The sequence below is a fragment of the Labrus mixtus genome, chromosome 14, assembly GCF_963584025.1.
Source record: "Labrus mixtus chromosome 14, fLabMix1.1, whole genome shotgun sequence".
Classification (NCBI taxonomy): domain Eukaryota; kingdom Metazoa; phylum Chordata; class Actinopteri; order Labriformes; family Labridae; genus Labrus; species Labrus mixtus.
Window position 1 is genome coordinate 12,501 of NC_083625.1, and position 15,503 is coordinate 28,003.

Genomic DNA, 15,503 nt, shown 5'->3' on the forward strand with positions numbered 1-15,503 from the left:
CCAACTCTTTCAAGGTCCAACACTTAATACACGTGACGGCACTTTCAGTGAACCAGAGCACAAGGAGAGGAGGGAAAGGGAGGGAGGAAAGAGGATGTAAAGAAGAGGAGGTGAAGGGAGGAGAAGAAGACTCTGTGCATTAAGAAGTTTTATAAAATCTCCTCTGTGTTCTTATCTTGCAGGAGTCGAGGAGTTTAAGACATCGTTGTAGAAAAAGTAGATTCACTTTTTAAGTCCAGTTGCTTGTGTGTGCATTCCTGTGTTGTGTTCAGGTGCTCGCTGTTCATCAGAGTTCTATAGTTTTCAGTCCAGTCAAGGTGAACATGAACACTCCTCTTTCTTCCTGACAGACATTCACACCTCCTTATCTCTTTGGTCGTGCGTCTTTGTGTCTTTCCTTCTTTGCCATCCAATCATATTCTTTCCATCCCTTCCTCAGGCTGACAGGCCGTCAGAATGGAGCATTCTGTCCAGTTGGGTCTCCGTTTTGATCACATGCCCGTGGACGAAAGTCCCAGGCCAGTTGTTTTGCTCATGCAGGGTAAACCTTGAACCCCGGCCTTCGGGAAGTCGTGTGCCACCAGGCGGCCGTTCTCACCTCCGAGCCCTGACGCTCCTCCTCCAAAACCTCCTGCTACCATGCCCCCACCTGCTCCTCCACTCGCTATGGCGGCATCAATGAGTTCCTGAATAGGAGAAAAATACATAAGTCAGAAATATTTTGGGACATGAAATCAATCCTGTGAGGTATTCAGAAGATTAACTCGTTTCATTAAGGTTTATTTTTGTCTTTGTTTATAATCCTCTCATCTCCCTTCACTCAAAATTTAGCTTCTTGGCTTCTTTGCACTCATTCATTGTCTCCGCAAGTCGGTCATCGTTCTTATCTTTCTCAAACTGTCATAATTTTCAGATGTAAACTTATAATATGAAGAGTAACTGCTTTCAGGGTTTAATGCTGTTGAGAGTCCCATCTTTAGCTCCTTGGTCCACTTTTTGAGAAATTGGTGATACACAAGTGTGTGGAAATGTCTGTTAGTAGATTCTCTATATTTTCACCATGACTGTTCTGAAAACTATCACAACATTTATTTGAAACTAAAGAACAGGCAAAGTTAAAAAAGTGTTTTTGAATGATGTCTTAGAACCCGGATTTATCTGAGATTATTCAGAATGTTTATCAGTTTTAACATCATGGAACTTAAATGCAGTCCAAAAATATGCTTAACGTGTTTCTACCCTGATGTGACAGAAAATGGGTTAGGGTTAACCCTAACCCTGAGCAGATCAGCATCTAGATGACAATAACCAAGCTCCTGTTTTTAAGAGCACCTGCGTACACCTGTCCCTCCACCCACCTGTCCCTTTAACAAATCCACCTCTGGCTCACTTGAAGATTTCAAACCACCATCGCTGTGAGGAAATCAGTGTTGAATATGTTTGTGTGTATCCAGTGATCACGACCGGTGATTAAAAGTAAAAGTCCTTTTTGAGTTTGCAGAGTGAATCTCTCTCTCTCTCTCTCTCTCCCTCCCTCCCTCTCTCAGTTAATGTAATGATGTGAATCCAGAGTTAATATCCTGTATCAGGCCTCAGAGTCGCCCACACTCCCTCGCTCTTTCATGGCTGCAATGAGGAGTCGTCTGGCAGATCAGTACAAATAAATCCAAGTTTATTCATTTACTGAAGCAGATTGGAGCCAGCTCACCCACATGTGAGCAGCAAAATCAAACACTCATATCCCCCTTGCAGAAGGCTAAAAGCTTACAATCCACATCAGTCAACCTGTGAATGTCTTCAACACTGGGAGAAACTGTACCCCTCTCTCTCTGTCTTCTTTAGTCTCTAACCCACCTCTCTCTCTTTAAAGGAAGAATATGCAATTTTTCACACTTAAATGTAGCCCGAATCCTGACATCATCACACACAGCAAATAAGGTGAAAGTGAGTCGGAGCTGCTGCAACAGGCTGCTGACTCTCAGCGCCCGTCAGAGATGTAAATCATCAGTTTCTTTATTGGGTCCAATGAGCGCTGCAGCCTTTCAGCTCAGATTTATGGCGTTTATTTACTTCATGTGTTGTTACCACATCCACACTTGTGTTATTAGGGTTAGGGTAGTTTAAAAGTCAAACCTTCATAAAGTGACAGGAGGTTAGATCAGAGCCAGTTTTAGCCAGTTGGCAGTAAAATACAGAAGCATGTCTTCAGAGAACTCACTGCAGTATTTATATAAGAGTATCAATAATGAATCAGAGAATAATACAATGTATATATAAATGTATTGACTGTTTCACCTGTGTGCAGCACAACTCCAGTGTGAAAACATGCAGCAGGTAACCGCAGTGTAACCTCGCTCTGCTCCGCTCTGACTGATGAAACCCTCCTCACATGTTTTGTCAGCAGCACCTTCAGCGAGCTCTTCACGACTCCGTGCTCAGACACAAAATGTGAGGAGAATAACAAAAGTCCAGCAGAGAGAGAGCGAACACACTGGTACTGCTGCTGAGAAGAAAACGTCTCTAATGACTTGTTTGCTCCTTTGGAGGAGTCCATCAAAGTCTCGCTTTGAACCACCATTGTCTATAATGAGCCGAGTTTCATCACATGCAGACGCCGGCGATAAAGAGCAGAGCATTGGATTAACTGCTTTTCAGATTATAGAGCTGGATATGCTCCACAGACGGAGGTCCTGATTGTTGGACTTTAACTTATCTGGAGCCACAGGAAAACTAAAGTATAAGTTTATCTAGAAAGACAAACCCCCACGATGGATAGATTAACAATAAATACACTTAAAAAAAAATCATGTGATAAACTAAAAAAAACAAACTCCTGATATGCAGTTACCATAGTTAACGTTTATATCGTTGTGTTTATAGTTCATCCTTTTAACTAGAAGTTTTTATTCTTCATTTTATTTTTGTTTGAATCATCCAATGGAAGAAGAGACGACATCCTGCTGTTGGTTTTATGTTATTCTGCTGACCAACAGTAGGTGGCGGTAAGAAGTAAAGAAGACTGAAGCTGGTAGGAATAGATAAATAATTAAATTTAAAAAATATAAAAAGAATGGATCTTGTAAAAGTTGTTGATAAAAAGACGATAAAGAAGAACTTAACGTCAGGATGTCTTAGGTACAAACTTTCAGAGGGACTCACCTTCATTCTCCTCGACTCGATGCGGGACTTGTAGCAGAACTCAACCAGAGCCACGAGCATGGCCAAACCCAGACCTCCGATCAAGATGTAAAACACTCCCGCTACATTGCTCAGACTGAGCGCGCTCGTTTTGTCCTGTCAGCATAGAGAGGCGGGGTCAGGAACAGCCAATAGAGATTGGCTGATGTTCATCACTAATGTTAGAAAACTGTTGACAATGAACTGGTGAAGCAAATCTCATCTTTCTAACTGAAACTTCTTAAACTGTCAAAGGCTGTGATAGAGAGGGAACATGAGACCTTTAAAGAAAGTCTGACCCAAAAAATCATCCCAAGTAATAATTCACTAAATTATGTTATGAATCCAATCTTCTTAAGTTTCAGTTGTTTAAACAAGAATTAAAATTCGGACGAGAAAAGAGAGAAAACAGAAAACATTAATCAGCATGTGGAAGCCAGTTTGTAGAAGTCCCTTTATTCAAACTAATCGTTCATTATTTTTCTTCAGCATCATGCACAGTCCCACAGGGCCTGAAACATGAAGTTTCATTTACATTTGCCTCCCAGTGTTACAGGAGGAGACCCAACACTTTTAAAGACAACTTCCTGTCTTTGCTAAGACTGTGGACTGTAAGTGACTAACTTAACTGTATCCGTCCATCCGTCAGGTCTTAGAAAACACCTTTAAAAGTAGCCAGAGATTTTCTTGAGTCCTTGGACGATAGGGAACACTGTGCAGCCTTTTTCTATCAACCTGTCGAAGGCCTTCAATACCGTTGACCATGTAACTATAAAGGATAGACTGCACACTATTGGACAGTCTGAACAATCTGTAGGTTGGTTTGTAAATTATTTATCAAACAGTTCACAATGTGTGCAGATGGAAGGCATTACTTCCAGAGATGTCCAACCAAAACATGGTGAGCCACAAGGCTCAATCTTGGGGCCACTGTTATTCACATTATATGTTTACAGTATCTGTCCCAATTTTACCAATGCACATTTTAATTACATGCAGATGATACTGTTATTTATTGCTCTACTTCAGGTTGTTAGCTGTGCTGCAAACTGATAGGTGTGAAATTAAATACTACTTAACTGGGCCTGAGGCTCATGGGTATTCTCATCTCTTTAAGGTCATGTCGAACGTGATTGTTTAAAACAGGAGAATTAAGTGTTGCTTTTTAAAGTGGTACATTTTCTAATATTAATGAAAGAATCAAGACATGAGAACAAAGAATGGGGCTGGGGAAGGGGGACCAGTTTCATTTGGGAACTGGTATTTAAGGGTTTTGAAATAAGATATAAAAACTTCAAATAAGTACAAATAGATAGGAAGGAGAGCTACGAGTGGGGAACTCAGGGGTTCTTAGGCCCCGAGGCACTGGGGGGTACGGGTTAGGAGGGTCAGGATCAAGGTCAGGGTAGGACCTTGCTAAACTAGTGTGTCCCTTAAGTTTTAAAAGTGAATGAAGATAATCACAGCCTTTGACAGTTCATATGTAATTATTTGTTGCATGCAGTTTCATGCACTAACAGCGTAAACTAAACGTTGAAAACAAAGATCACTAATGATGTTTGTCCAGGGACACGGAGAGAGAAACGACACCTTTCTCACAGCTCACTGTTTTATATTCATAATAAATCAGAGAGGCTGACTTTTATCATTTAAGAATGTTACCTTTCTCATTTCATATCAAACTATCAGCTCTTAAGACAAATTAAATACTTCAAAATGAAATGTTCCATTTCAGTAAAACATTCGTTACAAAAAGGGAAATTGATTGTTTGTGGAGTTTCTCATGAAATTCGTGGCGGTATGTTCTCCTGCCACATGCACTCTTGGTTTTGGTGGGCGTGGCTTAGCGTTTCATCTAATTTCATGCAGCCCATTCAGAAACACCAACAGTAGGAAACAGTGGGCGTGGCTTCTTTGTTACACAGGAAGTTTTGTAAGGTGGAGGAGAGCCAATCAGAGGGCTTTCCTCTCCAAACTGTCATGTTCAGCAAAAATGTTTTATTTCAAACAGGACTGAAAGAAAACGAGTCGTTTTCACTTTCGGGCGTTTTATTTATTCGCCGTTAACATTTAATTAAATAAATAAAAGAAGGTTAACATTACGCTGAACAGATGATTGAGGTTAGGGGTTGATCTCTCTTCAGGAAATCAAATCGAGTATTTCTCACATTTTCATGACGAACTGATTAAAATCTGAACATGCTCATTAATTTCTGATCAAGCGTCTTAATGTGATTTTTCGCCTCTTGGCCTCTGCTGCACAGATTTACAAACAGGAAGCACATGACAGATTGGAGACAAAAACATCCGAGTGAGTGTGTGTGTGTGTCAGAGAGGGAGAGGAGGGGTGGGAAAGCTGTGGTCAGTAGTCTCAGATCTTTTAGTGATGCAGCCGTAAACAGAGGGGGGGGGGGGAGGGGGGAGAGAGAGAGAGACAGGGGGGAGAGAGAGAGGGGGGGCAGGGGGGAGAGAGAGAGAGAGGGGGGGGAGAGAGAGAGGGGGGGGGAGAGAGAGAGAGACAGGGAGAGAAAACATGTCAGCAGTTTTGAAAATCTGACTTTTTACATACAGAACGTAACCCTAATCTTAGCTCGTGTTTCTGATGGAGAACAGTTTACTCTCTGGGTCAGGGTTTGTCTCTTTCACCACAAGCAGAATCTAAAATCATTCATGTGAATGTTTCAACGATGGGCAGTCAGCACTGAGATGTAAAAAGTCAAATTTTCAGTGATTTCTCTGTCCGTCTGTCTGCGGCTGCTTCCAGCGGTGTGCTGACCACAGATTATTCTGGAGAACAGAAAGACGACTGAGCAGAGAAAAGCCTCTGAAGAAATCTTCTCATCTGGAGACATGAAAAGCCCTTATCTCCAAAAGGTCCGCTTTGTCACAATTGGCTGAAGCCCAGCTCATTTTCTCTTCAATTAGCATACATTGATCTGGAAGTTTGATGGGATTTAAACTTCAGAAAGTGAGTGATGAAATCATGGGCAGCTTCTCGGGTTGGAGTAATAAGGTTTTTCATGCCCTCAGAAAGAACAGGAGTGTATTCATGTCGTCTCCGTTTCTCCAGAACGGTCAGCTGAGCAGCTTTACACTCTAAAAATATAAAGTTTTACAGAAACAAAAATAACTATCATCAAAACAGCAGATTCTTTTTCACCATCAGGCACTGAACTGAAAACTGAATCTCATCATTTATGATCATTGTATATAACATTGCTTGATTGATTTTACAGTTTACCATGTGATTCCAGGAACAGAACATTAGACAAAAACCACCAACCAGCACATCTACAGCGTACCTGTTAATATTTCATATCTAACCTGTTAACGGCGTGTGAACGGCGTGTAAATGAGATGTAAAGATGTGTGAACGGTCATTTTATAAATCAATCATTATTTTTAAAGCATCAATTCATCTGGAGACGCTTTACTAAAGATCATATGCTGGAAGGATTTATCCTTTGTATTCCTCTCGTTCCTGTTGTCCACATTTCCTCCCCGCTGAGGTCGGAGCAGGTCGTGCATGAACGAGGACAGCGGTGGTAGTGGGGACGACACAGTTTGATGTAAGTGGTTGGGCATCAGGCGGTGGTTCAGGGACAATACGGCCCGATGGTGAAAGCTGGGCATTGGGCGGTGTAAACAAGTTGTAAAGATGTGTGACGGCGTGTGAACGACGGGTGAATGATGTGTGAACAAGTTGTAAAGGCGTGTAAATGGTGTGTGAATGGTGTGTGAATGGCGTGTGAAGGGCGTGTGAACAGCGTTTAAACAAGTTGTAAAGATTTGTAAACAGCGTTTAAAGATGTGTGAACGGCGTGTGAACGGCGTGTGAACGGCATGTGAACGGCATGTAAAGATGTGTGACGGCGTGTGAACAAGTTGTAAAGGCGTGTGAATGGTGTGTGAATGGTGTGTGAATGGCGTGTGAAGGGCGTGTGAACAGCATTTAAACAAGTTGTAAAGATTTGTAAACAGCGTTTAAAGATGTGTGAATGGCGTGTGAACGGCATGTGAACGGCGTGTGAACGATGTGTGAACAAGTTGTAAAGGCGTGTGAATGGCGTGTGAACGGCGTGTGAACGGCTTGTGAACAGCGTTTAAACAAGTTGTAAAGATGAACTGACGTTCTGCACTACGATCTCAGGACGCTCCCTCAGAGCACGATCGATCTTTGTGTTAGAGTCCGCTCTGGTTGAAAGTTTAAAGTCCATCTGAGCACAGGTGACCACTCCCACCAGTGATGTCATAGTGTACTGACACACCTTTGGGGGTAAAACCACTAAAAGCTTCTCCTTTGGAATCACATTTAAGTTTAGTACCTGGTGGTTAAAAGAGCTTATGATGCATTTGAAGATGACATGTTTGAGATTAAAATATGTCATGACGTTCGTCTATGGTCAGACGGCGCTACACACTTTGGAGCGAGAACCAAACCAAGAGACAAAGCCCGAAGAAAGAAAGAGAGTAACATGGAGGAAAAGACGATTAAACTCAATCAAATTAAATCTCAACACAAGAATGTTTCGATTAAGATGAAAACAAAGAAAACTTTTCTTTTCAGAGTGTAGCTGCTGAGGTTTTGTATCTGATGTGGGAAAAGTGGGCGGGGTGAACCAACACATGACCTCAGGAGCAGGCCAAGCGACCTCCCGAACTGACCTTTCTGCCGGAGTCCTTGTGTCCACACTCCCCCTTGTCATACCACCACCTGTTTTTCAACTTGTCTAAGACGGCTTGTTCATTGAGCTTCAGTACTGCTAGGTTTACTGGGATTCTTCACAAATCATGAGAGGAAGGGGGGGGGAAATAACATAAATAACATTATGCACCTCCATGTTATCTTATGTTATTGTTAAGCTGCACAGAAACGGGGCTGTAGTCGCTACGAAAGGCGCAGCAGCAGTGATTTGAGCACGGCTGATATTGGCAGTACAGATGCTTTGATTAGCTACAGAGAAGAGCTCGACAACAACAGAAGAAGAACATGAACAGACAGAAAACAGGCACCATCACAGATAAACACTTTCAGAAAATGTCAAAGTGATATGCTTTAATACTCCATCTAGCTTGGTTAATCCTGACTCCCTACGTGCGAGATGTGTATTACTATATCACTTTGGGTAACCGGCAAGGGCTGAAAACACTCCGGGTTTACTGAGTCTGAAGTTCAAAAGCTGTTCAGTATATCATCAGGGTTTTTTTGTGGAGGAGAAAACTTTTACATTTTGTGGTTGTCTGTGAGCGAGGAGCTGACATCAGAGGCTAGACGACCAGAGGGGGTACATTAGAGAGCCATTTGGGTTTATATTGATCATATATGTTGGATTAACCCGAGGTGTATACTTATTTCATAATAGCTGCAGTTTACTTTAATGATAATAGTAAACCAAAGATAGTGACCCAGCTTCTTTACAAAGGATAAGAAAAACAGAAAGGCCCAACCTTTAAAACAAACTTGTCTTTTCAAACACTATGTTATTTGTATTCAAGGCAAAAACATGTAGGACTTTAGTTTGGTGCGATTTGGTGCCCACTAAGGTCTCTGAATGCAACTGCACTGGGTTAAGACACACACAGTGCTGTTAGTTCCTCCCCTCTTAGATAACCAACATCTGTTGACGATCAGAGGGCGGAGAAGCAACAAAGACGTCATGAGAAGCTAAAGAACCGGCTGACGAGGACCAGGAATATTACTAGCGTCTACAGCTCGTTGATAGCTAACTGTTAGCATGTAGAGTATGTGTTTGTGTATTCATCTGTAACCATGATGACTACAGGCCGGGGCTTAATGTCTACATTGGAGGGGCTCATTTATTACATGCTAGCTGAGATCAGTTTGTAAGGTTTCAAACTTAAAAAGCTAACTTGAAGATGGACGAGGAAAGAGACGACTTTTTGGTGTCAGATGGATTTATTGATTTATTTGTGTCAAACCTCAGACATTACTCGGGTTAGACGACTTTCTGCAGCCGCAGCTGCTAAACATGAGACAACGATCTTCAGGGATTTACACTTGTTTCTCTCTCTCTCTCTCTCTCTCTCTCTCTCTATCTCTTGTTAGATTCAGCCATTGTATCAAACAGTACAGAGACGGGCTAACTGGCTGCTTTGTATCTGAAGGCTGCTGTGTGAACTAGTGCCGTAAAGACGGACGCACTTCTCACCAGATGACCTTGGCCCGACGTTACATTAATGATTCCCATACGACTCTCCCACCAAAACCCCAAAGGATGCAGCTGTGGCATCTCTTTGTTTTAACATTCAAAAAACCCTTAAGCTAATTTTCTGCTACAGTTGATGTTTCTCTTTGTTTAAAATATGATTGTGAAACACATCCCGGCTCTGAAATCTGATATATGTTTCATTGGACATATCTGCAGAATATGCTGCTGTTGTCTTTTTTCAAACGGGAAGATCTCTGTAATAAAGGTTGGCCCTACTTTCTGTTTTAGTTTATAAAATACCCCCTCGGTCCAAAGAATCTGGTCTGTTCTTCAAAAAGTCCTCAGAAAGGTAACTATGGGGATCGAAGCGCCTCCTAGTCCAAAGGAGAAACTTTAAAATCTAAGAGAAGGTTCCAGTATATATTCAGATGGGGCCATCCGGAGTGTTTTACAATTGCTTTAAAGGTTGGGAGTTGTTGCCAGTTACCCGGTGGTACCATTGCCTGTCGTTACCCGCTGGGGTTACGGTGATCTGACCTTGGAGTCCCCTCCCCCGATGCCGCATTCTCCCTTGTCATACCACCATCTGTTTTTCAATTTGTCCAACAGGCCCTGCTCGTTCAGTTTTAATACGGCCAAGTTAACAGGGTTTCTACGGGGATGATAGTGATAGGGGATAGAAGGGAACTTGGTGTTAATGAGAAGACGACCAAACATTTACATGTGTCTACATACGACGAGCATGTTATTATTAGTGTAGGATTTAATAGCTCTATAATGTTGTGCAACCCAGACCTCATCAAAATGTTGTTTCCCAACCTTCAAAGTCGTGTGTCCACATGGTTATTTTGTGAAAGACTGAGCTGAGCTTTTTTTTTTAAAGATTTATTTTTGGGCTTTTTGTGCCTTTAATTGAGAGAGAGGACAGTGGATAGGATCGGAAATCAGGGAGAGAGAGAGTGGGGAATGACATGCGGGAAAGGAGCCACAGGCTGGATTCTAACCTGGGCCGCCCGCTTGGCAGACTATAGCCTCCATACATGGGGCGCGCGCACTAACCACTGCGCCACCAGTGCCCCGAGCTGAGTTTTTTTTCATGACAGAATCATTCAGTGCTTCAAGTCTTCAGTTCTATGGGGGACTATAAACCAGGCTTCTTAGCATCTTTTAAAAGGTTGATTATGTGAAAGAGGGTCTAACTGTGACCTGCAGGCTTCCTCATTTCTAAAGAGAGTCCATTTGTTGTATTCATCATTGAAGAAGACATTTTTCATGACATCAATAATACCCTTTCTGAATTATAGAGTATATCAGCGGCCTCAGGCAGAGCACTTCAGTTGTACTTTGTGATTGGCATCATCGTCTCTCTTCAACGTAGACCCTTGTGGCTTTCATTTAGGCTTTGCAGCTGTACCAGTATTGACTTCAATGTTCACTCTTGTTCTTGCAGAAGAGGGACTGCTGCTGCTAGAAAACAAAGTCTGATCCACCAAATCCACCAAAGTGTGATCTACCATCCTGCCTCTTATTAAAAACAAGTCATCCTTATCTTTACACTTTGACTGAAAGCCAAATTTATCTCTTTACCTCTCTGCCCGTTAGATGGTGCTGCATTAAGGCATGCTGTCTTTGGTTTGGTTGAGAAGTTGTCATTGAGCTCGAACATAAATCTTCACAGCTTTAAAATGTGATCTTGTTTTTGACCAATTAAAGACAAAGGATGTGAGGAATAAATGAAAGGAGGTTAATTCAGTCGCCCTGACTAATTAAGACTTTGTTGATTTCAGAGGAAGTCCAAAATGATCCAATGTTTCATCACAAACCATTTGACAGAATTTCTCTTTGAATTTCTTCTTTAGTATTTTTCTGGCAATGCAAACTTGGAGGACAGGGACTAGTTAAAGTTGGGTTAATGTGAGGAGATTTCTGACTGATCTAAGATTTTAGGGGATAATTGAGGAGGAGAGAATTGAGGGCCAGTACATCATGGGAACTTCTTCTCATGACTTCGATGTTTGAATTGTTTCACTAGCTTGTTTAAAGTCTATTGATCAGCTGTTTGATTTGGTTAAGTGATGGTAAAACAAGATCTTAATATGGTCTGGGTTGAAAAACAACAAATATATCCGATTACTGATGACAGCAAACCTTTACTTGCATTTATTTAAATTTTTCCGCTGATACATAAATCAGGAACAACAGTGAAATGTTTGGACATAAAGACCGATTGGAATGTGCAGGTAATAACTTCAGGTGTAATAAAGGTAAGCGAAGGTAAAACTGTCTTTTACACAGGTGTTCAAAGGTTGTCAGTTTGCTTACACTAATGCCCTCCAGTTTCTTGTTGCTCCTCTTTATGTACCAGTGCAGACCAAAGCTCAAGAACTACAGAAGTGAAAGTCATGGGTGAAGAAACGTGGATCACTAAATGTGATGATAGCAGATGAGAGTTTTGTTCCTTAGTGCATTGTGTAGATTACTTGAATAACAGTTTAGTGTAAAACTTGAAATCCACATGAAATATGCACAAAAAATCTTGTGCATCAAAGTTCCTTCAGAAGTTTTCAAGAAAACTGATCAACATCACATTGGAAACAAACTAAATTTCTTGAATGTGTGGTTAAACTTTGTTCAGAGTGACGTCTTTCTTTTCTCACTATTATCTTAGGCAGGTAATCCGAAGTCATAAGATATTCTTGTTTTTAACCAAGTATTCGTGTAGGCATGATGGTGTTCTTCTGTCTGTTTGGAGCGTGGGCTGTTAATATTCTCAAAAATTAACATGACTTAGACGCAAGCTGCAGTATTGACATGAACAGTGGGGGGCAGTGTAGTGTCAGAGGGGATGTGTCAGAGTGAAGACAGCAGCATGAACAACCCTGTCAGAAAGTTCTGGGTGGTTTCACAATAGAGACCCGAGGGAGAGCAATCATGCTTGGGCCCGGTACGAAACTATCGTGCCTCATGTGAAAACGTCCGTAAAGGTGAACCATGGAGTTTTGGTAGAGAAATGTACAGATTATGTGGTAAATGTTCATAACTCTATACACAAACTGTCCTCAGAGGAACATGCGGTCCCTGTAAGTGTTGGGCCTGCAGCAGTGAAAAACTCTCCAGGTAGATTTAAAGGTCCCATATTATGCTTTTTCTGGTTTTATATGCCCTTTAGTGTGTTTTCCATGTATCCTGTGCATGTTTAGGCACATCTATGTGCAAAAATTCAAAGTCTGCGGAAACGCAGCTTCTCCTACGTCCTCCTGTTAGCTGTAGCATTAGCTGCATGTAACGCTCGGTTCTAGCCCCCCTCCATAAAAAATTGTCAGTGCGGTGTCATTGTCAGTGTGAGATCACTGATCTAAGCCGATTGCCTCGTTGTGGCAAGCCCTGCAGCTCATGTTGCAATTTCCGAGAAGCGTGCTGAGCAACTGACCAATAACGACAGAGCGGATCGGCAGACCAATCAGAGCAGACTTGGCCCATGTGGGGTCTAACAGTGTGGGCTCAGCAGAGCGTAGCTGACGGACTCAGAGCGTAGAGGGAGCAAGGAGGAGCAGTACATGAAAACAGACACTTTTTTTTAACTTTAGCTATTGTGAACCTACAAAAGTAGGTACATAGATTAAATATACAAACTCCAAAAAGGGCATAATATGGGCTCTTTAAGCTCTAAACAGTGATCAGGGAGACATTTTATCCTTTAAATAAAGTTTGTGTATTCAGTTCAGAAAATATAGCATCGAACTGTTAAACAACCAAATCTACACAGTGCACCTTTAAAGTGATAAACTGAGTCTGTAATGATCCACATGTATACGATGAGTCATTGAGCCTCATTCACCAATATCTTCTTCTTTAAAAGATTTCTAAGAAGACTCTCCATCAGATTCACCAACGTATTCTTCTGGTATTTATTCTAATTGTAGCACTTTTAAATTTTAAATGTAAAGTGCGTTATGAATAAAATGTATTATTATTATTCTACAGAGTGAGGGCTGCTGCTTTTATTCATTTCTTTATCTTAACATTAACAGATACTAACCTCCACAAGCTTTGACATGTCGGAAACTCCCTAATGTGTGTGATGTAAGCTATGAACAGCCGGAGCTCTCTGGTGGGCCCTCTAGTGGTATCCTCCAGTAACACACGTGGTGCATGGACAAGTGACAAATGCACTCATAATGCTGCAGGTTGTGCATGCATTAATAAGGTTAAAAATCAAGGAGATCTCAGTAATAAAAGGCAATTAGTTGTTACAGTGGACAATAAATGGATTTAAATATTTGTTAACCTCACATGGATCAAAGTTTCAGTCAGAATTTCTTAATATTGATATCCCTATGTATCAGTGGATAAATCGGATTGGTCACAATGCCACTTTGGAACAAAACCCTCCAAATGTTCCACATAGAACAGAAGCACATTCATCTGTAGTCTTGGCAGCAGTGTTTCTTCTACAGCAGCAGATGTTTGTTAAAGTAGTTCATCAGTGAAATGAGCTCAGGAAACCGTCAGAGCCGCCCAACCCAGAGTCCGCAGTCTGCTCAGAGAGGATTCAATGTGTGCAGTTTTTTAACATGATTATCCAGTTTGGTTTGTATTTAAGTGGTTTGGAACAACTGTGTTGCTAGGCAACTGATGTTGAATACTGACACCTTGTTTTTCTGTCTTTCCAATAATGGAGAATGATTTTGTTCTGTCTGCATGCGACGCTCCATGCATAGAGAAAACAGCAGACACAGAAGGTGAGTCACTCCCATTGGTCTATTTTATTTTTTTAAATGTCATTATGAAAACAATTATTAACTGTGGAGCAAAATCCTTCAATTATTACCTTTAAATGTTTTCCCTCAAATGCAAATATGAAGTAATTTTGTTTGTGTCTTTGTGGAACACACTAAGTTTCCCATGAATTAACCTTGTTACAGAGAAGAACATACGAGTCACCACATTCAACATGTTCAAATCTCATTTTTGGAGCATCTCCTCTTTCTCGGACTCTGGGTTGGCTGAAAAATGCTGATGTGAAGCAGAAAAAACCAAATGTTCCCTCACAGAACATCTGATAATAAAAAGGACAATCTTCAAAATGTCTGAAACAAAGAAATCCAACATCAGGGCTTTCAAATGCTGCTGTCAGGTCAAAATAAATCTCACAATCTTCACGTTTTTACATCATGCTGACGTTTTAACCTCAACACTCTCTTATTGGTCTTCATTGTCCGTTTCTATGTGGTCAGTAAAACATGGACTTCTGTTAGGGTTACACCTGCAGAGTATTTTTATCTGACAGCAGCAATGACCATGAAAGATTCATCGCTGACCAGATGGATAATGGCTGTATGGATGTATGGATGTATGATGGATGGACGTATTGATGGATGGATGGTCAGGCACCATCTTATCTTAAAGAGCTAATTGTTCCGTACTACCCTTCGAGAACATTACGCTCCCAGAATGCGGGCCTGCTAGTGGTACCTACAGTCTCTTAATGCACTATGGGAGGTAGAGCCTTCAGTTATCAGGCCTGCTCGTGGTACAGTCTCTAAATGTACTATGGGAGGTAGAGCCTTCAGTTATCAGGCCTGCTCGTGGTACCTACAGTCTCTAAATGTACTATGGGAGGTAGAGCCTTCAGTTATCAGGCCTGCTCGTGGTACCTACGGTCTCTAAATGTACTATGGGAGGTAGAGCCTTCAGTTATCAGGCCTGCTCGTGGTACCTACGGTCTCTAAATGTACTGTGGGAGGTAGAGTCTTCAGTTATCAGGCCTGCTTGTGGTACCTACAGTCTCTAAATGTACTATAGGAGGTAGAGCCTTCAGTTATCGGGCTCCTCTCCTCTGGAATCATCTTCCAGCAGGGGTACGGGAGGCAGACACTCTGTATTTTTAAGAATACACTGCCCTTTTTGATAAATCTTATAGTTAGGGCTGGTGCTGGTGTAGACCGGCTCCTAGTTATACTGCTATAGGCTTAGACTACCGGGGGAACTGGCACCTTGAGCTCTTATCTCTCTCTCTCTCTCTATATATATATATATATATATATATATCACATATTTTCTTGGTAGGGTTAGAGTTAGGGTTCTTCCCTTTTCAAAGATTAATTTTTGGGCTTTTTGGGCCTTTAATGGAGAGACAGGACAGTGGACAGAGCT

General features: G+C 41.6%; 1 protein-coding gene across 1 annotated transcript in view; it reads right to left on the bottom strand.

Annotated features, from left to right (window-relative positions):
* Window positions 1–15,503, bottom strand: part of LOC132988758 (glutamate receptor 1-like) — a 78,091-nt gene that overhangs the window by 1,567 nt on the left and 61,021 nt on the right. The window contains exons 16-18 of the mRNA XM_061056329.1: window positions 9,885–9,999; window positions 3,160–3,294; window positions 1–686 (exon numbers count right to left, since the gene is read on the bottom strand). The exon at window positions 1–686 is cut by the window's left edge and continues 1,567 nt beyond it. Of these exons, the coding sequence (XP_060912312.1) occupies window positions 492–686; window positions 3,160–3,294; window positions 9,885–9,999 (445 nt within the window). The 3' untranslated portion in view covers window positions 1–491. The remainder of the gene's footprint in view (window positions 687–3,159; window positions 3,295–9,884; window positions 10,000–15,503) is intronic.